Source organism: Cyanistes caeruleus, chromosome 18 (assembly GCF_971803275.1).
Source record: "Cyanistes caeruleus chromosome 18, bCyaCae1.hap1.1, whole genome shotgun sequence".
Lineage (NCBI taxonomy): Eukaryota > Metazoa > Chordata > Aves > Passeriformes > Paridae > Cyanistes > Cyanistes caeruleus.
Window position 1 is genome coordinate 7,456,284 of NC_141718.1, and position 20,497 is coordinate 7,476,780.

At 53.2% G+C, this 20,497-nt stretch overlaps 2 protein-coding genes across 5 annotated transcripts in view; one reads left to right on the top strand and one right to left on the bottom strand.

The window, feature by feature from the left end:
- The window catches only part of GNB1L (G protein subunit beta 1 like), a 52,636-nt gene extending 46,035 nt beyond the window's left edge, over positions 1–6,601 (top strand). For 2 of the 3 annotated variants that reach the window (XR_015277796.1, XR_015277797.1), the window contains exons 9-10: positions 1,659–1,813; positions 4,090–6,601. The gene's annotated coding sequence lies outside the window, so the exon portion shown is untranslated. Of the gene's footprint in view, positions 1–1,658; positions 3,882–4,089 lie in introns of those variants that run through there. The other variant, XR_015277795.1, reaches the window with a different exon arrangement.
- Positions 6,602–8,528: 1,927 nt separating this feature from the next.
- Positions 8,529–20,497, bottom strand: part of TBX1 (T-box transcription factor 1) — a 151,110-nt gene continuing 139,141 nt past the window's right edge. Inside the window, exons 3-10 of one of the 2 annotated variants that reach the window (XM_086856266.1) lie at positions 18,395–18,520; positions 16,766–17,225; positions 13,510–13,611; positions 11,940–12,111; positions 11,560–11,715; positions 10,106–10,173; positions 9,800–9,900; positions 8,529–9,047 (exon numbers count right to left, since the gene is read on the bottom strand). In XM_086856266.1, coding sequence (XP_086712392.1) covers positions 8,608–9,047; positions 9,800–9,900; positions 10,106–10,173; positions 11,560–11,715; positions 11,940–12,111; positions 13,510–13,611; positions 16,766–17,225; positions 18,395–18,520 — 1,625 coding nt within the window. In that variant the 3' untranslated portion in view covers positions 8,529–8,607. Of the gene's footprint in view, positions 9,048–9,799; positions 9,901–10,105; positions 10,174–11,559; positions 11,716–11,939; positions 12,112–13,509; positions 13,612–16,765; positions 17,226–18,394; positions 18,623–20,497 lie in introns of those variants that run through there. The other variant, XM_086856267.1, reaches the window with a different exon arrangement.

The window sequence follows — 20,497 nt, forward strand, 5'->3', positions numbered from 1 at the left end:
CCATAAAGCACTACAGTCCTTAGTGCAGATGAGCAAGTAAAGAGGAGATTAATTATATTTGTAGTAATGAGTGAAAAAGGAAGTAAGCTGGGGGCATGCAATGAGGCAGTTGTTAAATTTAGTCCTTTAGAATGCAATTGCTACAGCCAAAAAATTACTCTGCAGCTTGACTTGGACTGTTGCAAAGGTTTGAGTTTAAAAGAGCAGATTTTTATAGTTAAGCCAATACTGGCTTCTGGACTGCTCTTGTTTTTAGCATATTTAAGATGCATCTAGAAAGCCAACTTACAAATTAATAAATCTTTCCTTTAATTCAGTCTGCCAAGAACAAAGATAGAACACTGACTACTGCAGGAGCCATGTTAGTGATGTAAACCAAAGGACTGGGGATTAAACAAGGATTACTGAGTGCTAAATCAATGTGTTTCCTTTTCTGGCTGTGTGTCTGTTGTGTGAAAGTGTGGATCATTGCATAAAACATGGCACATGACTGCCTGGATTAATACTAGACAATGTTACGGCAGTGCTGACACAAAGTTTGATGTTTAAGCATGACAATTGTGCTACCAGGAAAGTGACAGCCATGACTAAGGACAAAGGTAGGGGGGTTTCTGCTAATGTGTAATCTTCTGAAATTCAAGCCCAGGTCTCCCTACTACAGCCTTTCCAAATAAACTTGGCTGTGTTTGTCTATGTCCTACTCTTCTGGGGCATGCTGGAGGTTTATTTTATAATGTGAAGGAAACTATCCAGAATTAAGATCATACTGGGCAGGAGTTGGCAATTCATGTAAGCATCTCACAGTATCAAATTAAATGAAAATACCTCTCAGGAAAGTTTTGCTCACCTGATCAGTGGTCTGAACTACAGCTGTACATCCTATCAGCAGTGCTGTACTGTACTGCTTTATTCTGACCTCTGGAATTTGATTTGCAGTTTGGTTTGCAAGAGGAGGAGAAAGAGGAAGGAAGGGGGTAAATTTAAAACAAAGGAGCAACTTCTCCTGCTGAGTTAGGTGGTAGGAAGACTGTGGAAGGTATGAAGGGCCTTTGAGCAAACTATCAGCAGTGGCCAGATTCTCCACGGGAGAGGGACAAGGATGGCAGGAAGAGTACCTGGCAGAACCATACAGTGATAGGTCTGGCCTCTAAGACTCATACACCAACTTCTTTTTGTCTCAGACGTATTTGCTTTTACTTCCCCAGCGTCCTTTTTTAAAGTTGTCAGGAAATCCTGGAGACCACAATGTACACCTCTAAATAAGCCTGTTTTCACCCAGAGGAGAGTGTATTTATTTCTGTGCTCTGAAGAGTTGTAAAACCAGAAGCTGCAGTGCCACAGGGGGTAACAGCAGGAAGGACTGACGTCCTGAAGCAGCCATGTGCACTGCAGGAGAACCACCCGGGAGTATTAACTCCTCACAGGAGAGTGACACTGCAGTGAAAAAAATATTAATTCTAATAATTCTCTTACAATTTGAAGTTCTAATTATTGAAAAAATAAAAGGGAATAAAAAAAGCATTTAAGTTTAGTTGAGATTACAGCTAAATGCTATTTCCTTCCAGTTTTTATTCTCACTATACATAAACTAGGGCAGCAAAAAAATATAGAAGTCCTCAGATGCTTTCTCGACAGCAATGATCTCTCTTTTCTACCAGTTGCAGAACCTGATTATGTCCAGATCAGAATATCTAGCAAGAATGTTCAAATGCTGAGCTATTATTCTGCTCCATAGCTCTGGCATTTCACACATGCAGAAGTACATCTTCCAGGCCCCCATGGCACTGCTTGCTATAAACATGTTCGGACACAGGTAAGAAGGCAGTGGGTGCACTGGGCCTATGGAATAACTTTTAACGTGACAGAGAATGTGGCTGTGGCATTTGTCCTGATGGTAATTTCAAAAATTGCTGATATGAAATCCCAGTGATTGGTGGATGCATTGTTTGTGTTCATGGAAAAGTATCTAGGCTGCTCTTAACATAACACTTAGAGTAAGTATTGCCTCCTCAGATTTTTTTGCCTCAGTTATTTTGATGGCATGCAGACTTGGCATCCTGCTAAACAGAGACATTGAGTCTTTATAGTTTTATCTCTTGAGTCCATCTGGTTTGAAGTAGTTGACAACAAGCAGGAAAGGGAATAGAATGAAAGACTCACTTCACGTTTGCTGAAATAAAAGAAATGTGCAAGGCAGTGCTCAAATAGAACCAGCCTGGGAGAAGGACTGCCTCTCCCCACCCCTCCTCTGCCCTTTCCAGATGACGGCTTTACCTGCAAACCCTCCATTCTCATGCTGGCTCTTGCTGCCCACGGCTGGAGCTCACACCCCAGACAAAGCACAGCTGAAGCAGCTGGGCTGGAGCACTGAGAGAAGGGGAACCAACCATTACCTTCTGGAACAAAGAGCAATGGGAGCACGAAGCAAGTGGAAAAAAATGCAAATGCTGAGCCCCTGCCCATCATCCATGCTAAAACCAGTGACAAAAGCAATAGTGCTAACACCTCACACTAAGGTGCTTCTGTAAATTTGACATGTTATTTATGCCGGTTTTAACTTCTTTTTAGTAATTCAAAGCTCAAGGACATCAGTCTGAGTCCCTGGGCACCTGTGCAGTCACTCCTGTGAAGGCAGGCACCGAGCACACAGCAGTGGCACCCAAGGTGTCCTGCCCTGCCCACTGAAACACTCACTGGTTGCCAGAAGGATCGTCAAGGGAGAGGGAGTACAGTACAGGGAAACATTCCCTTTCCTTCTCCATCTCCCAGAGACTATTAAGAGCAGTTCAGAGAGGTGTAGAACCCAGGCTGGAGAGGATGTTGCAGATCACTCACTCTCACAGTGCCCCTCTCACAGAGGGGATGGGAGGCTGTCCTTTGGCAGCTCCAGTTGGAGCAGGAGATGGAAGCTGCCCTAGAGCCTGGCAGGATGTCACAACATGGAGCAGCGAGCCTTGAAAATGTGTAGAGCCTGCCTCTTCTATCTGTGCTGCTCCATCTCCTTATAGAATTAGGTCCTAAATGTGACTTTTCTGGCTCTCGTTCTTAATCACTTTGTTACTAGTTCAAATTTATAATTTTAACCTAAATATAAGTGAGTGATTTATTGTAATTATTTTGTATAGGCTGCTCTTAATAAACTTTTTTTTATATCTGGAAAAACATTTAATTTCCCATATGGAAAGAACACATTTATCATACTTTACTTGGATATACTTGGCCCACTATTGCACATATATGCAAAACATATGTGACAAATTCAAGGCTGAATTTCATAAAACAGAAATGCTGTGAAAGGTGATATAATAAATATATTACACAGACATATGTGGCCAATTTATAAAACTATGATATCTTAGGTAAATTTATAATAGGTCATTTCTATTAATGGGGGGAATGACTGTGTTTTTTCTGGCATATGTAACATACACAATACTTTGCACAGCCCTCCTGAAGGACAATAGGCCTTTGGAGAGCAGACTTGTACATGTACATACTTTGTGTATATGGGACACATCGGTTTTTTTCAAAATGAATGTGTCTTCATGCGAAATTTAAAAAATAATTTTTTCAAAATTAATTAGTGTGTCTTCAAAACCAGCTCTTCCTTCTTGTATTGATTGTGTGCACAACATACTGGGCAGGAAAAAAAAAGTATGAAATAATATTCTTTGAGATTTGCAAAGCTCTGATACACTATCTAGATTCCCATCAACAATGGGTGTGTCACTGTAACAGACAGCACGTTTTATATGCTGAGCTCATGATAATGGCAATAATAGAAATCTTTGAGTGATCTTTGTTTTTTGTCAAACACCTGTGTAAATTATGTATCTTAGCAAAATTGAATTGGAATGATTAAATGAAGAACAAAAGGCGCATGTGTAGAAAAACGTTGCATCCATACACTAGTACTGGCCTCCACACGTGCAGAGTGGATTCTTAACAACTGAGCCATCGCTATCTGAGTATCCTCAAATTGTAACTCACGGGAGACTGCCCTTTCTTATTTATGCCAGAGCGTTTCAAATATCGAATCTTTCCTTTAACCCCCGAATCTATATTTTCCTCTCATCGCGTATTTCTCAGCTCCGGAAGATGAAGCCCTTCCGTGCGTGCCGGATCCACCGCGTGCCATGCCCGGCTCTTCCCTCTGGAGGGAGCCGGCTCTTCAGGCAGGGCCGGCCGGAGTGAGCGCAGCATCTTCCTCCTCTTCCTCCTCCACCGTGGCCGCGGGGCAGCGACACCTGCGGGGACCCCCGGGACACACTGGGGGTGTTCCTGCCCACAAACGGCAGGTCAGGCTAAAGCACCCGCGGTCTTAGGACGCTGCAGCAAAACCACATTTGATTTCAACCTATCAGGAAACCGAACAACAGAAGGCAAAGCACGAAGAACCAACACATGTATGTGCACACACACGCCCTTCTCCCACCTTCCAGCCCACCCGTGTTCAGGCCCACGGCAGCTTTTTGAGCTCTTTGGGTGATGATGCTGAAACCTGCTTTGCAGGTACTGCTGTGTTTGCTCTTCCAGCCTTCTCCAGGCAGCAGGGCTCAGCTTCTGTCCCCCAGCCCCAACCTGTGGGTGCCTGACTTGTTCCCAGTGGCTACAGGGATCCCTTTACACAGGCAGAATATCACACAGCACGAGTGAACCTGTTTTCTTAATCTGTAATCAAGGTACAACTGCCCCTTGGTGAGGGATCCAGCATCACAGGCTGAAATCCACTTGCCGGAGAGGAGTGCCTGGCAGGAAAGGACAAGTGAGGTGGCCCCAAGCCCTGCAGCCCCACTAGCCATGGTGCCTTGTAGAGATGCACTAGAAGCCCACAACTCTTGTGTCCCACACTGAGACCCACACTGTCCCTTCCCCAGCAGCCTGCTGCCTGCAGAACACCCTTCTGTACCTGCTACAGTCCTCGGGTCATTCTCCACCCTGCAAGCCACTGTTACACTGTAGCAGGAAGCCAAAGCAGCTGCTCCCCTGGCCATGGCTGTGTGCAAATGTGCTTGAGATTGACTGAAGAAATGCCAACACCCCAGGATGCTGAGAGGCAGCTGCTGGGGATTACCTGCACAATTCTAGGCAGAGAGTTATAGGGCCCCCCTGAAGAGAAGGAAAGACTAAAGAGAACATCTATGAAATGTGTAGAGTGTTCATGAACACTGCAAACACACAGGAGTCTCATCCCCATGCTCCTATCCTACATTGAATTTAGTCAATTCCACTAGTAAGGAAAGAATAAAATAAACTACAAAAAGCCATTTCTGAAAACTGGAACTATCCCCAGTGTTTGGGTTAAGCGTAAGCAAAGGCCACCCTTGTTCCACACTGCGTGGGCCTAATCCTGGATTTATCCACTGAGCTAAGCGATGTGGTTTTCAGACCGCAGAAGCAATCACTGAACTCGGCCTGTACCTCTAGAAAACAGAGCCAGATGCCTAATTTATTCTTTAGCCCTATTTGGAAGGGAGAAAGAATGTTTGTAACCCCCACACTTGGGCCTATTTTACAGCAGCTTTTAAACACACTTCGTGGGTAAGTGCTTCGCGTGACTTGAGGTGACCACGAGTGGAAGTATTGCCCAGAAATGCGGCCGCCTTCTTTCCTAGCAGACCTTGGTAAGAGCATGGGCTGAGTGAAGTTTAACCAGACATGTAATCAAATCATACAAAGTCATTTGTCAAATGAATCTACAATACACAGATCATGCATGATATAAAAGTAGACGAGTGTTACAGATTTTCTGTGATTTTCAAAAGGCTTCTACTAGTCAACCTGCAGCATTATTGGGATGTGTTTATTTGAAGTGGATTTTTTGCTGTGATAGAGAAATAACCATTTTTGCTTTCCATAGTTCTAACACTCCCACTCGGTGAGACAGACATGGTCATGGAAGGAGGGACACCAATCAAAGCCCTAAGGAATATTGATTTAAAGATTAAACCACAGCATGAACTGGACTGCTAACATGCTTCAATGTGAAGATGTCTAAGCACCTTGCATGCTGATGGACTAAATGCACAGTTAGAAATAGCAGAAATTTTCCTGGTTCAGACTGTAGCCTTGACATAGCTGCATGGTCTCCTTCCCACTCAGCCTAAGGACCTCTGCAGTGGCTCTCTAGCACAGAACACAGACTGGTTATCCTGAGGGCCCCTGCCCACAGCCATAGCTTGAAGTTCTGTGATTTTATCTTCCTCTAACAATATAAAATTGAGATTCCTACAGTCAAGACAAGGATCTTAAGCCACTTTCATTAAGGGCACAGTTTAGTCCTAGCATCTTGAGTCATTCTATGTGTGCTCAAAGAGAACAGGTGCTTACCAATACAAACAGATCTGTTTTCACCTGGGAACCCCAACCTGCAAACTGTTGTATTGTGATAGATTACCACAACCACGGGCACCTGCGGCAACCAGGGACAGAAGGGAAGGAGCAATCACCTATGGAGAGACACTGTTTGCTCAGACTAAGAACCCTCCTTAATTAAATAACCTCATTTTATAGGGGAGGCTTAGACTTCAGGGCAGCCAAACTGACAAATACACACAAATAATCAAACAAGAAATGAAGAAAAGAAAGAAGAGGAAAAATATTTATGAATGTCCAATGTCTTTTCAATTAATGATATAAGATTATCTACATATATCTACAAATATCTACATGTATCTACACTTTGCAGATATGATTCTTTGGTTGTCTTCACTTTTTTTCCTACACTGCAACTATTGAGAAAAAAAAAAAGTGTTTGTATAATCTTTGAAGGAAATAATAAATATAACAACTTCATTAAACATTTGACCAAAGCTTTGGCACTAGTCAGTTTACAGATAACAAATCATACTGAAAACTCTGAAATAACAGAGGCAAAGCAATAGCAATAGAGCACATCCGAGAGCCATTTCCCACTGACTAATAATAAGCACAAAGCTATTTTACATCAACCTTTCTGAGAACATTAATTATGGTTTAGTCAGACACTAAGAATCTCACAATTCACTGCAAATGTCAAAATACATATTTCTTGCACAAGTATTTTTTTTATGGATTCAGATATATTTTTTAACAGAAAAAAAATTACATAAAATATTCATGGTAGACTGTATCCCTTCTTAAACCTTTCCAAAAAGGTTTTGGAAGCCCAAAGCCCACTGCCAGAGACAAAATAAACATTGCTATTAACACTGCCACCTGCACAAGGGAAAGAACATATTTTAAAGAGTTTGTAATGAAAATGTACAAACATGGATGAATAGATGACTTTAAAAGAAATAACCCCCATCTTTTAATAGAGTCATGTGGAAGAATCGGAAAAGTGTTCATAATACTGTATACCAACACAGCTGAGGAGCTGCTCAATACCTTCTCTGAACACAAAGAGACTACCTTTGGTGAGCATCTGACACCAACTATTCAAAACACATCACTGGAGAACTGTGATGAACAGCTCGTTCTTAACAGTAAGGAACAACTTACTGTTGTTGTTACATTATAACTTATATAATGAATGAAGATATTAAAGGAAGAAGAAAAAGTACTTACCAGCATTAATAGGGAAGATGCAGCAAGCAGGTAATGCAGAATAGGTGCTTTAGGACTACTGCAGTTTGGATTAGCCAAATATAAGGGGTGAGCCAGTCTGAGAAAAAAAAACCCTGAAGTCCCTTTTAAAGGACTCTCCACGGGAGAGCGTTCAAGAGCTCGGGAAAGGCTGCAGGAAGGCAGGACTGTGTGAGGCTGCCTGGGAAGCAGGTGGGAAACACACAGCCTGAACTCTGCAGTATTCCCCCACCCCCAGGCTGTTTTTTAAACCTTTGCAGGTATTGTTGGGAAAACAAGATTCAAACACAGATGTGCATGGCTGTGTTCTTGACCATAGGCCCTTGTCAACAGCTCCAGAAAATGCTGCTATTGTTAAGGCATCCCATTAAACGCCAATACTTACGAGTGGGTCAGGGCAGGAGGAGAAGTGGGAAATTTGTTCTGGCAGTGAGGCTTCCAAGCGCTCCCTTAAACTAAACTCTGCTTCCCCAAGAATCTCCTCAAAGAACCACCCGAGCCACCTGTGAACCAGCCCTCGGTGTGTCCCGGGTTGGGAGAGACTGACACCGACAAGTGCAGGACGTCGCACAGCGGCCCCACAGCCCCTGCTCGGTGCTCACGTACAGGCCCCACGGGCAGGAAACAGCCGTGGACACCGCCAACACCGGCGGTAATACCAAACCTCCATCAGAAGACCCGGCGAGCGGGCGAGAGGGGACAAGTCACTTCACCGCTACCGCCTCCCCGTCCTCCCACCGCATCCCAGCCGCCCGACGCTCCTCGGTGCCCGGCACGAACGGAGGCGCGGGGGAATAGGGAGATAAGGACATATGGCTTCATTTATCAAAGTGCAGCCGCGGGTCACACCGCGATGGAGCTCCCAACACCGCCGCCCTCACAGCCCCCACAGGGCGGGGCGCGGGGCGGGGCCCGGCTGCCGGCGATTGGGCTGTCCGGCTGTCGATCAGGTCAAGCTGGCCAATCAGCTCACTCGTAAGGCGGGAGGTGGGGAAAGGCGGGAAGGGGGCGGGCGGTGTCTCTCGTGCCGCCGGTGCCCCGTTACCGGGGCCCGTAGTCGTAGCCGGCGGGCGCCCCGGCCGGCGAGTACATGTTGGCCGCCGCCGCCGCCGCCGCCGCCGCGTTCATGTGGTGGTGGTGGTGATGGTGGTGGTAGCTGTGCCCGCGGATGCTGGGGAGGGGATAGGGGGCGGGCCGGCTCTTCGCCCCCAGGTAGTGGTCGTAGGCGGCGGCCGCCGCCGGCGGGTACTTGTAGGGATGGTGGTGCAGCGGCTCCGATGCGGCGGGCTCCAGGCGCAGTTCGTGGTGCGGCGGGCTCGGCCGGCCGCCTCCCGCCCCGGCCAGGGGCACCAGCCCGCCGCCTCCGCCCGGCAGCGCGGGGCTGAGCACGCGGGACATGAGCTGCTGGTGCGCGGCCTCGGCCTGGTGCAGCGCCGTCCCGCCCGCCTCCCGCTCGAACTCCCGCCGGTTCTCGGCAGCATCTGCGGGGGCAACAGCGTCAGTGCGGCCGCGGGACGCGGGACGCGCATCCGCACACAAGGGAAGGAGGCGCGCGAAGGGAAGAGCGGGGCTGCGAGCGGGGCGTGCAGCAGCGGCATGCGGCAGGAGCGGGGATGGCGGGACGGGACCTTCTGACTCCGATAAATGGAGTTGAGTTGACTGACAAGCTGGTACACGCCTGACATTTTTGCAATTGTGTAACACTAAACAAATACAGACTTCCCTTTATTTTGTAGGCCCGGAGTGCGCTGGAAGAAAGGCTTTCGGTTGTCTTTGCAGTTGTTTGCTCTGGGTAATGGAAAAGCAGTCAATGGGCAGAGGTGCTGTTCGACCTGACTGCAGCTCCTGAATGGAGTGGGTCGGCCCTAAGCACACTGCCGAGATGCCTTAAAAGGGCAATGTGAGAAAGAACCTGTGGCCAGCCCTGCATCTCTGCCTGAACAGCTGAGTTTGTTGCCAAAAAGTCGAAAATAGGACTCTAAAGGCAAGGCACAGTGTTTCTTAAAGCGGCAAATTATCTTGAGCATATAACAACAGTAAATGTTGTAGTCCAAGGGAGAATTAATTAGGCCATGAAGGTATTTTTCTTTAAAGAATAAGTAGTAGCACAAAGCTCATTAGCAATGGGGCTGTGCAACAGCGTGGCGAGCAAGGCCCCAAGCATGAATTCATGGGCCGTGCAGGCCAGCAGGGTCTGGGTGATGGGCTAGCCTGGCCACCGAGGGGGTCTCACCTTTCTCTGTCCCGTTCTGGTGAGCTGGGGAAGAGACTGGATTCCGGGATCTGGCAAAAGCGCTCATGAGAGGAAGAGCCCCTGGCCTGTGGTTCCTGGGCCTGGAAGAGGAAGGGAAGAAGTGATACAGAGCTGATGGTCCAACAGGATGAGCAATAGGAGTATTGCCTATGTGAGCTGCAGCTGGTAAATGGGGCCCAATACAGTATCCCCCTCCATGAAGCCTTGTGCAAATGTAAGCTGGGCAGATATATGTGAAATAGGGTGAGTGTGGTACTGCCATAATCAATAAAGGCATAGCCTTACCAGTCCTCAGGGTCGCAGTCTCTGAATCCCTTGGCAAAAGGATTACTTGCAATTTTCAACTGCGTGATCTGTAAGGAGAAGTGGTAAAACGTCAAAAAAAGGCAGCACACGGGGCTCCCTGGCCAAACAGCGAGTGTTTCCCTGAGCAGGTTTTGGGACTCAGCAGTGCTTGGTATAACAGAGAGGGTCCAGGTGGCTGGTGGCGCCAGGGTGTTCTTTGCCACAGAGCACAAACATATTCTTTCCCTCTGTTAGAAAATGTAGGTTAATATCTAATATGTAAGTAATATGTAGGTAAATCTGAGTTCAAGGCGAAGGGAGAGGCAGTCTGTGTCGGCTGCAAAAGCTGAGTGAATGCACTTGTAAGAAAATGTCACATTATATGGGTCACCACTGGAGCAGTTTAGACAAATCACTGGATAAATCATACTTATGTATTTATTTAATTCGCCAGGGAGAAGGCAGGACATTTTCTATATTTAAGCAAATCCACGGATAAAGTATGTGATTGTGAGTTTCCGGAATGGGTTGAAAAACAAACTTTAAGCCCCTCAGTGACAGTTCCAGCCTTAGAGGTCAAACTGATAGAAAGCAGGAGAGAAAGAGCAGCTGTCCGGAGCCATCAGGAAAATGCCAGCCGGGGAGGGACTCCAGAGCCCCTTAAAGGCACAGACTTTCTCTGGCCTCACCGCCTCCACCGGGGCGAGGTGCGGCCCAACCGCAGCATCCCGGAGAGACCTCAGGTCAATTTGCTCAAAGCCAGTGCAGAGGGTGACACTGCCGCTGGCTGCTCGGGGACAGTCCCGGGACACAGCCCCGGCCTGGGTGACATCGTCACGGAGCGAGGCGGTTCAGAGCAGCACTGAAAAGCCCCGCTATGAAATCGTATTTCCCCTCGCTTCTGGGATTCCTGCTCTTTACATTACACTGATGCGATTTAAAGAAGCAATTGGATTAACTGCTGCCCAGAGATCCTCATCAGATTGGGGTGGGGGTGTTTTGTTTCGTTTTGTTTCGTTTTTAACGTATAATTGTATTCTGAGAAGAGACAGACCGCTACGAGCTTAAAGCAGTAAAATCGCAGATTTATCCAAACAAATTGTGAGTGACATTTCACAGCGGGAAGTCTGTAGTTTCCCCACTAGCCCCGGTCTCGGGTTTACATAGGTAATGAGGTCCCCCGGGCGGGGGGAAGCTGGCGATGGGGCTAGAGCCCACGCTGCTTCCTCGGCGTACACCGGTGCAGTTCGCGCAGCTCCCCGGCTATCGGGTTCCTTGCGCTGCCCGGAATGGGTTTAGCAGATGGGGAGGAGGAGGCGGGAGTACCCCCAGCTACCGCCGCCGTCGGACACCCGCAGCCCGGCCTCTAACCCCGGAGCCGGACGCACCCATGGTACCTCCGGGGCGACCCCAACCCCCGCTTTCGATTGCCCCGAGCTCCGCTGCTGCCTCACCCGGTGGTTCTGGTAGGCGGTCACTGCTGTGAAGCGCGTCTCCTCGAAGACGAAAGTTTTGAAGTTCTCCTCCGCGTACTTCTCGCTGTCTTTCCGGGGGTCCACGTAGACCACGTGAAAACGCGGCTGGTATCTGTGCATGGAGTTCAAAATGATCTGAATGATAAAACGAGCAAGGAGACAATAACTGATCCAGGCCGAGCATGGAGAGAGGAGAGCGCAGCCCCTGCCCTGCCGGCTCCACTGCCCGGGGCAGCCGCGGGACTGGGACAGAGCCCCCGGCGAGGGGCGCGGGCAGGGTCCCCCCACGGGAATCTCAGCACGGGGAGTTCCCACCCGGTGCAGCCCCGTGTTGGGCATCTTCTCCCGGGAACACTTACATGGCCGTTGTCATCCAGCAAATTGTTGGTCAGTTTGAGCTTATCGAAGGAAACGATCTGCTTCATCCACTGCGCTCCTTTGGCCGGGGAGTCCGGGTGGTAATGGACTCTCCCGGGGGTGGCGGGGTCGGCTTTGCCGGCCACCAGCCAGGAGGAACTGTGGAAGGCGTACCTGCGGGAGGGGAAGGCACCCTCAGCCGCGGCCCGGGGGACTCCCGCCCGCTCCCTGCAGCACCGCCCCGAACGATTGCAGCAGCCGCTCCCCGCAGAACCCGGCCCGGGACGCTTCCCCTGGCCCACCGAGAGGGAAGCACCGCCTCTCCATCACTCCCGCTTCCTACGGCCACGGGACGAACGAGCTCTTTTCCGCAGCCAGAGCTGCTGCGGAGGGGATATAATATTTTAACAGCTCGGCGATGGAACTGTCGTGAGAGAAATCTGCAGGATGGAGGAAATTTATAGCTACCCGTGTACATTTGGAAGAGAAGCCACAAAAGCTTCCCTCTTCCTCTAAAAAAGGGTGAAAAAGAGCCCTCTATACAGTAATATTGTGGCGTTAAATGAAGACTGGAAAGTTGTGTGTAGATTAATAGCAGGTTCAGAATTTAGCAGTCTTGTTTCATTCTTTCAAAGTACATATTCAATAGTAACGTTTAAAACAGAGAAACCAATCTTCTATACACGTGTTTACTTTAAAAGCCAGTGTTTGCACAGGGGGAATTAGACACCATTGGACTTGAGCAGAAACATTACTTTTTAAAGATATACTCAATTGGATGTTATATATCCTACTTCCCTTGACAAGCAAACATTTCTAGGACGCCCTGAGAATTTGGATATCTGTCTAAATATTTATATATCGGACCCTGCGATTCCTATGTGGGCTGCCTGCTCGGCGTCCTGATCTGAAGCTAAATACATAATGTGCCTTTCACTGTCTTAAAATTAAAGGAGTTCCAAACCAGACTGCGTTGCTGCCTTGAGAGTCAACAGTTTCCAAGGCCTTCCTACAGTGCTGCTGGGAACAAGGATAGGGTTTTGTGGCTCGGGTGGCTGGTGTCTTTCCAGAGCACAAAACCCACTCTCTTCACCCAAGCACCCAGGAAGTTCCCCAGCAGGCATGACACAGCTTCAGGGCATGTGCTGAGAGGCTACAGCCTCAAGGAGCACTGAGGGAATTTTTGTTAAGTGGCAAAGGGTGTCTGCCATTGGAGATGTGTAGCAGTACGACAAGGAGAGCTTTTCTGGGCAGCACAAGGCAGATCCTGCCCTGTGCCCTGTGCCCTCCTGCCCATGCCGGTGTGGCCCCGGCCGCCTGTGAGCCTGGTGCAAAGGCTGAAGAGCCCCTGCGGTCCCGTGCAACCGCTCCTGGCCCCAGACTCGTTGCAAATGTGTGAAAGAGACCCCAGGTCAGGCGCATCCTGTGTCCCCTCCCTGACTTGCACCGACAGGTGTCACGCCCAGAGGGACATCCCTGAACCCCCAGAGGGCAGGAGCAGGGGGTGGGCAGCGACCCACCAGCCCCTACGGCTCCGAGAACCGCGGGACAGGCCAGGTATTTGTTACTTGCCGGTATCGCTTGTCATCCACCGGGACGAAATCCATGAGGAGCATGTAGTCAGCCATAGGGTCCATCCCGAATATCTTCACCTGGAAGGTGGGGAACATGCGCCTGACACAGAGAGGAGAGAGACGTGCTAAGCTGAGGGGCAGCAGGGAGCCCCGAGGAGCCGGTATGGTTCTCTCCCCTCCAGCTACACCGACACCCGGTTGTGATGACAAGTCCCTTAGCAGAAACCACTGGCCGGAGGAAGAGGCAGATACGCTCAAGCTGCTTGGGGAGACTGGCTGCCGTGTTCCCCAGCCCTCGGCAGCATCCCGAAAGGCGAGCCGAGAGCGCCCTGCCTCTCCCGCTGGCTCCGGGACCACTTGTATCAGACACCCGAAATGTCCCAGCGTGGTGGGACAGAGAGAACAGGGGGAACAAGAGCAACCTCGGCCTTTGTTGTGGGGAGATAAAGTGAAAAGAATTTATTCCCTGTGGTTTCCCCATCATTTTAACAGACCTGACTGGAGGCAAATGCAAGGCATTACCCTGTCTGCGGACCCGCACTCAATGCTCAGGAGTCTCAGCCAGCCCTGTGGGGGTCAAATCTAAAAATTCCTGCAAACGACACGAGGTGATCGAGTTCCCACCTGAGCAGCTTCTGTACCCACCAAACTGCGCCCGTTTGAAAGCAGTGGTTACAGCAGCAGCCCCTAGAGCCAGCGGGAGACCTCTCCCAGCCCAGAGGGGCGAACGCTCCCCCTCGGTGGGCATGGACTAGAGGGCAACGGGGATCTCCCAGAAAGCCCCGTCCCGGATCCATTTCATTGCGAGAGTCCGGTCGGGCTCCCGCTCCCCGCACCTTTGCGGGACGAAAAGCAGAGGCGAAAGTAGCCCAGGGCTCTGGAGTTGGGCAGGCCAGCCCCCGAGGCTGCTCCCCCCGGTTCTTCTCTGCGCAGGCCCCCGGGAACCCAAAGCTAAGGCGAAACGCGGACCCCACGCTCAGGGAGGGCACGATTCCTCCAAGGGGCTGCAGTACAACTGCGATCGGCTGCGGGCTAAGCGAAGAAGCCGGGACGGTCCCCCCGTCCCTCCGTCCTGCATCTGCACACACCGGGCCCAGGGTCTGTCCCGTGGCTGCCCGGCGGGACCCGCCGAGGATGTGCCCTGGCGTCGGGGCCCGTTATAGCTTCGTTTTGTTTTACGGAGTAGTAAACCAGGCGAGAGACGGTGGGCAGTATTTCAGGAAGGGTGTTCGCAGCCATTGAAATACCAAAGTCCCAACCGCCCCCTGAACAAACAACCCGACGAAACCCGGACACAGAGAGCCCCCCCGGCTCGTTCTCTGTTGTTATGTGCCCCTGCCCCCCTCTGAGGGGCGATCGGGCAGCGCGCTGTGGCTAGCAGCTCTCCCAGATCGGGCCCAGCACTGCCGGGCTGCACCGGCATCGCTGCGTCTCCCTCTCTGTTAGGCTTTAGCAAACTCTGGAGGACGTTTTTAGTCGCTCCCTCTGTTATTATTATTTTTAAACGTGTAAAAGCCCTCATTAGCTCCAATTCCGGTGTTTCTTATTCTAAAACTTAGTTTTAAAACAAACAACCTGAGACGATAAGACCCATCTAGACAAACAGAAGGGCCAGCCCAGAGGTGCTGGGAGAGAATAGGCTTTGCAGCGCCTTCCCCGATACTTTTCCTGCTGGTTTTACCCCGTTTTCTCCTGTTTTTGCTCGCCTGTTTGGAGTTTCGACGGTGTCATAAAGTAAATGAAGCAAAGGGTGGGAGGAAAACCCCCGCTTCAATTCGAATTGGTTAGTTTCCGCAACCTTTTGAAGTGGGATATTTGCAATCCTTTCGCTCTTCTTGAAAGCCAAGAAAGCAGATCGAAGAACTCGTGTTTGCAGAGAGCCTCCTCCTGGAGCCTGAACGACCTTTTCCGCTAAGGAAAGCACCGCGGAGCCCGGCGCCGGGCTCCGGGGCCGCGGCCGGAGACAGCGGGCTGTGCGACCCGGCGCCGTCTGCGGGAAATTCCGGCCGGCTCCCGCAACGCAGTGCCGGCTGCTTTTGCATCGGGCACCGCGGTGGTTGTTTTATTTTAGGAAATTGCTAGTATATATTAAAAAAAAAAAAAAAAAAAAAAAAAGGTAGCTGCGTACATGTAAGTATGTTTCATTTTTCTTTTTTTTTTTTTTTTGCGCTTTCGGGACCCTCAAAATCGCTAACAGGAGAGCGGGAGCGCACGGCCGCGGTCACAGCTCTTGCCCAGACCGTTTGCAGCGGACTCTGACTCTCTCCCCCGGCCATCCCGCCGCAGTCGGCCCCGGGGCGAACTGCGAGCAAGCAACGGGGGATTCCTTAATTTGCTTGTTTTTCATTTCTACCCCCCCCGCCCCACTTCGCCGAATCGGTTTAAACCAAGGGAAGACTCAGAGCCTGGACAATTCGCAGCTCTGCCCAGAGCCTGGCGGGGAATAAGTTTCACAGCTCTGCCCGAGCCGCCGCGGCGTTTCCCGGGGATCTCCATTAAATGCAATAACTAACAACTGTAATTGGGACTCCTCGTCCCCCCACATGTTTTGCTCGTTCCTAACCCTATCGCATCAGCCTCTTTCTTTGTTCCCTGGCCAGGAGCAGGGTGCTGGCCCCGGAACCGCGCCGCGGCGGTCGGAGCAGAGCCGAGAGGAGCCTTGCTCAGCCGGGCTCCTTACTCGATAATCGGGAAATGCAACAGCCCTGGAACACATTTCAAGGTGTAGAATTAGGGTCTGTTCGCGTCTCCGCCGGAAGGAAAACATCTGCCCGTGCTAAGACTGTATTTAGCAGGTTTTGCACGGTTTGCGTGCTGTTTCTTTCTTTCCCCCGTATCGTTGCTGTCCGCCCCGGGAGCACACACTGTCCTCCGTAAACACGGATCGAAGTCCCGTGTGGGGTCACAGCCGAAGGCGCCCGGAGGAGCACAGAGCCCTTTCCAGCGGGAGTGAAACCCAGTGCCCTGCCTGCCGTCCTCCGCCCGCAGCAGCAGCGGCGCGTTCTTCCGCAGCACCGAGGCCTTCGGGCCGCAAGAGCTCGCAGATTTCGCCCCAGGAGAAGCGCAAGGATCAAATGACAGCGACCGCAGGGTCGGGTCGCTCCGCGACTCGCCCTTGGGCAGCAGCTTCAATCTCCCCCCAAACTGAGAATTCAACCGCTCGCACCGGACTCTCCCGCCCCGACTGGCCTGGGTGCCCGGGTCCGGAGGGAGAGGCTTGGAGAGCCGGGGCCGCTCGGGAGCTCCGCACTGACCTGCCTGCCTTGGTGACGATCATCTCGGTGCCCAGCTGGTTGAACTCGTCCCACAACGCCTTCATCTCTAGCTGGACGCTCACGTTGGCCACCTTCGGGTTCTTCTTCACCGGCGCCTTGGCCGCGGCGGCCGTCCCCACAGAGCAGCCCGAGACCGCTGCCGGCCCCGCAGCGGCTCCACCGGCGCCCTCGGGCTGCTCGGGGCCTGGGGGCGGCGGGTTGGTCCCGGCCGCTGCCGCCGCCCCGCCGAAAGGGTAGCCGTGCTGGGGCTGGGGCGGCGGGTGCGGGTGCTGCTGAGCCGTGCAGGGCTCGTAGTGCGGCTCATGCTGTCCGTACGGGTCCCCCGGGGAGGGGGAGAGGTGGTACCCCCCGGAGGCGTTCAGGCTGCTCAGGCTGTTGGCCGTGAAAGCTGCAACATCGCAAAAATGGGACAGCTGGGTGAGCCAGGGGCTGGAGATAGCTGAAATCATTCCAAAAACAAGCGGTCAGGGCTCCGCTCCGGCTCCCGCTTTTCCCCCAGCTCCGCGCCGCTCCGCGCGGCCCCCGCCTCCGCACCGGCTCCGCGGGGTGCCCTCCGCCTCCTCTCCTGCCCCGCGCCCAGCCCAGCGGGGCGCCTCCCCCTTTCCGCTTTGCTTGGCCCCAGCCCCGCTCCCCCCGGGGCAGGCGGGGAAGCTCGCTGCTCCCGCTGCCTGCCTCGGCGCTTTTTTTTTTTTCCCCTTTTTTTTCTTCTGTTTTTTTTTTTTTTTTTTCCCTTTGCAAACCCGAGAGGTCTGCCAAGAGCCTCGGCGGTGCAAAGCCCGTGCTATCTCTGCAGGCCTCCCTCGCCACACACCACTTGGGACAACGCAAACTCCTTCCTTTCGCCTCCCCTTCAAAAAAACGGGGGAAAAAAAAGAAAAGAAAAAAAAAAGACGAGTGGGGGAACTCAGAAAAAGAAATCGGCTCTTATTTCCGTGTAGCTACGCTGCTGCAGGTAACGTCCTTCACTCAGGAGCCGCGGGGCTGCGGCTGACAAGAGAAGTCGGATCTGGTTTGGCAATGCCCCATTCCTTCTCGCCCATTCCCGGGCGAAAAAGGGGAAGAGGCCGGGACCAGAGCAAAGCTCCGGGTCCTCGCCGAGGAGCACCGGGACGAACCCGGCTGCGCAGCCCTCGGCCGCCGGCCTGAGCGGGCTCTGCGGCTCATCACAGGCCGCCCCGGAGAGCGGCCGGCTCCTTCAGATCCCCTCGAAGCTGAAAGGTTCCTTGAGGTCCCGGGGGTGTCTTGAGTTATTTCCTACGGAACCCCCAGGCCCCCGCTGGGAGCCGAGCCCCGGCCTGCCGCTGCCTCGGGCACGGCCGGCACTGTCGGGGGGTGATTTCAGCACCTCTGAGAAGACGCGAGTCCAAGCGGCGGAGCCGTCGAAAGCTGCTACCGGGCCACGGGCAATGACTTTCTCTAATGGAGGGCTACAGGGGCCCAGGCGTGCCGGGAGGACGGCAAAGCCTCCTCCGACCGGCCCCGCAGGCAGGCCGCGTTCTGTGCGCTGCCCCTGGTCCGGCTGCCGGCCCGGGCCGTGTGAAAGCCCTCGGGTACGCGGTGGCCGGCGGTCCCGTCCCCGCAGCCCTGCGGGGCGAGCGCGGCACTCACCTTCCATGTCCCTGGTGACGGTGCTGAAGTGCATCTTCTGCGGGCGGCAGCCGGGGCGGGCGGGCGCGCTGCGGCCGCCGCGGCGCTCCTCCAGCGCTCCTTTCCCTGCTTGCTCGGCGGCGGCGACTGAAATCAGAGAGGCGATACTGAAAGCATTTGCCTTGGGAGACAGAGGGCTGTTTTCGTCCATAGGGGAGACACCAATGCAGGAGTAGCAGGCGCGGCAGCCTCCCACCACGAGCCCCCCCTCCCACCCCCTCACTCCCCTCCTTTCTACCGCACCATCCAGGGAGGTGCGAACGAGACCCCCTCCTTCCAGACGAGGAGGGGTGGGGAAGGGAAACTTAAAAAAAAATAAATCCAACAGAAAACAACCTAAACCCTCTGCCCCCCCGGGAAGGGCGTTGGAGAGTAAGAAACTTCCCAGGGGCCCTTTGTAGCCAGCGCCGAGCACCGCAAAGACGGACCGAGCTCTGTCAGCGAGACGGGACCGGGGGGCAACGAATAAATAAATAATCCCACGAATTTCTTTCCCGGGGTGTCAATTTTTCACACCTCCCCCCCCCCCCCCCCCCGATTGGTTCCCTGCGATTTATTATTTTATTTTCTGTCTTTCCTTCCCCTCAACCACCACCTCCTGCTTTTGCCCCCCTTGTCCCCTCCTTTTCTCCTGCACGAAGGGAAAGTGTCTCCCTTATAGGCGCTTTCCCCATTCAGTGGCTGGGAGGCGTCACATGGAAGCCGGGGGTGTTTGCCTGCAGAAGTGGCGGCGGCGGCGGCGAAAGCGAAGTGAAACTCCTGCCGAGACGGTGTCAAAGGGCTGGGGAGGCCCTTCCCCGCCTCCCGGGCACGGCGAGCGGCCGCCGGGGAGGGATGGGATGTGCTGCGGGGCGGGCAGAGGGGCCGGCGGTGTCAATCACGGCGCCGGGAGCCGGCCGACGGGAAGGGAAGACCAGAGCCGAGCTGAGCCGAGCCCGGCGTCACGCTGCGGATGTCCGGCACCGAGAGAAGGGATTGCCCTTTTCCTCCAGCTCGCATGCACCTTGGGGCTGGGGGCGATCCTGAGGGTTCGGTGGCCGCGGGGACACGCAGTCTGAACCGCCGCAACAGGCGGGGTCTGGGCACGTCAGGGTGCGCTGCGAGCGCAGGTACTGCCGGCCGCTTCGCTCGGATGGGACACCCCTAACCCCGGGCCACCAAACTCCCAAAGCGCCCGCCGGCGTTCGAGCATTTCCTTCCCCCCCAAAAAAAAACCGGAGAAAACGGAAAGCAACGAGCGAGTCGGCAGGCAAGCTCCTGCCTAGCCCAGCGTGAGAGCCCGCTCCGTCGGCGGCACCTGCACAGCCCGTCTGGGCCGGGAGCCGCGCCCGGTTCCCGTCCCTGCCCTGGCGAGGACGAGGCGCTACTCACCGCCCGCTACCGGCCCCTCGGAGCGCCGCGGCGTTCCCCGGGCCCTTCTTTCGCATCGGCGCGGGGCAAGGCGACGCGCCCGCCCCGCCGGGTCCGGCCCGGCCCGGGTACCAGTACCAGTCTCGGTCCGCGCCCCGGTGCCGGTTCCTCCGGGCGGGTAGCTGCACCGAGGTCCCGGGGAAATGCCCCGACGGGCCGGGCGGAGCCGTGGGGCGCGCCGGTGGCTACCGTCGAGATGGGGGTTGCATAACCCGAGCGATGCGCGGAGAGCCGGAGTGAGCAAGCGGGTTATATATAGCTGCCCTGTCTGTAGCCTGCGGGGCTTGATTCTTCTGTTGAAATATTATCTTTGGATGTGGTAAAAATATTTGCAGAGAAAAATCTAGACTACTCTTACATATTTGAGCATATGTTCCTGCAGCTAACGGCATAAGGGCAGAGCGTGACATGATCGGTGTTTTGTTTCTTTGTTGTTGCTGCTGCTGCTGGCAGCGCGGTTCCTGGCTGGGGCAGCTTCTGTCGCGAGCTCAGGGACACGCCACGGAGAAGAGAGTCCCGGTGCTGACCCGCGCTGCTCACCTGGCGGCAATACAAGGAGGAGGGGAAGGGATTTCGTTTGGGCACCCCGGGGCAATATCGGAGGAAAGCGAGGAGCCGCGGGTGCGAACTCCAAGCCGCCTCCAGGAACTCAAG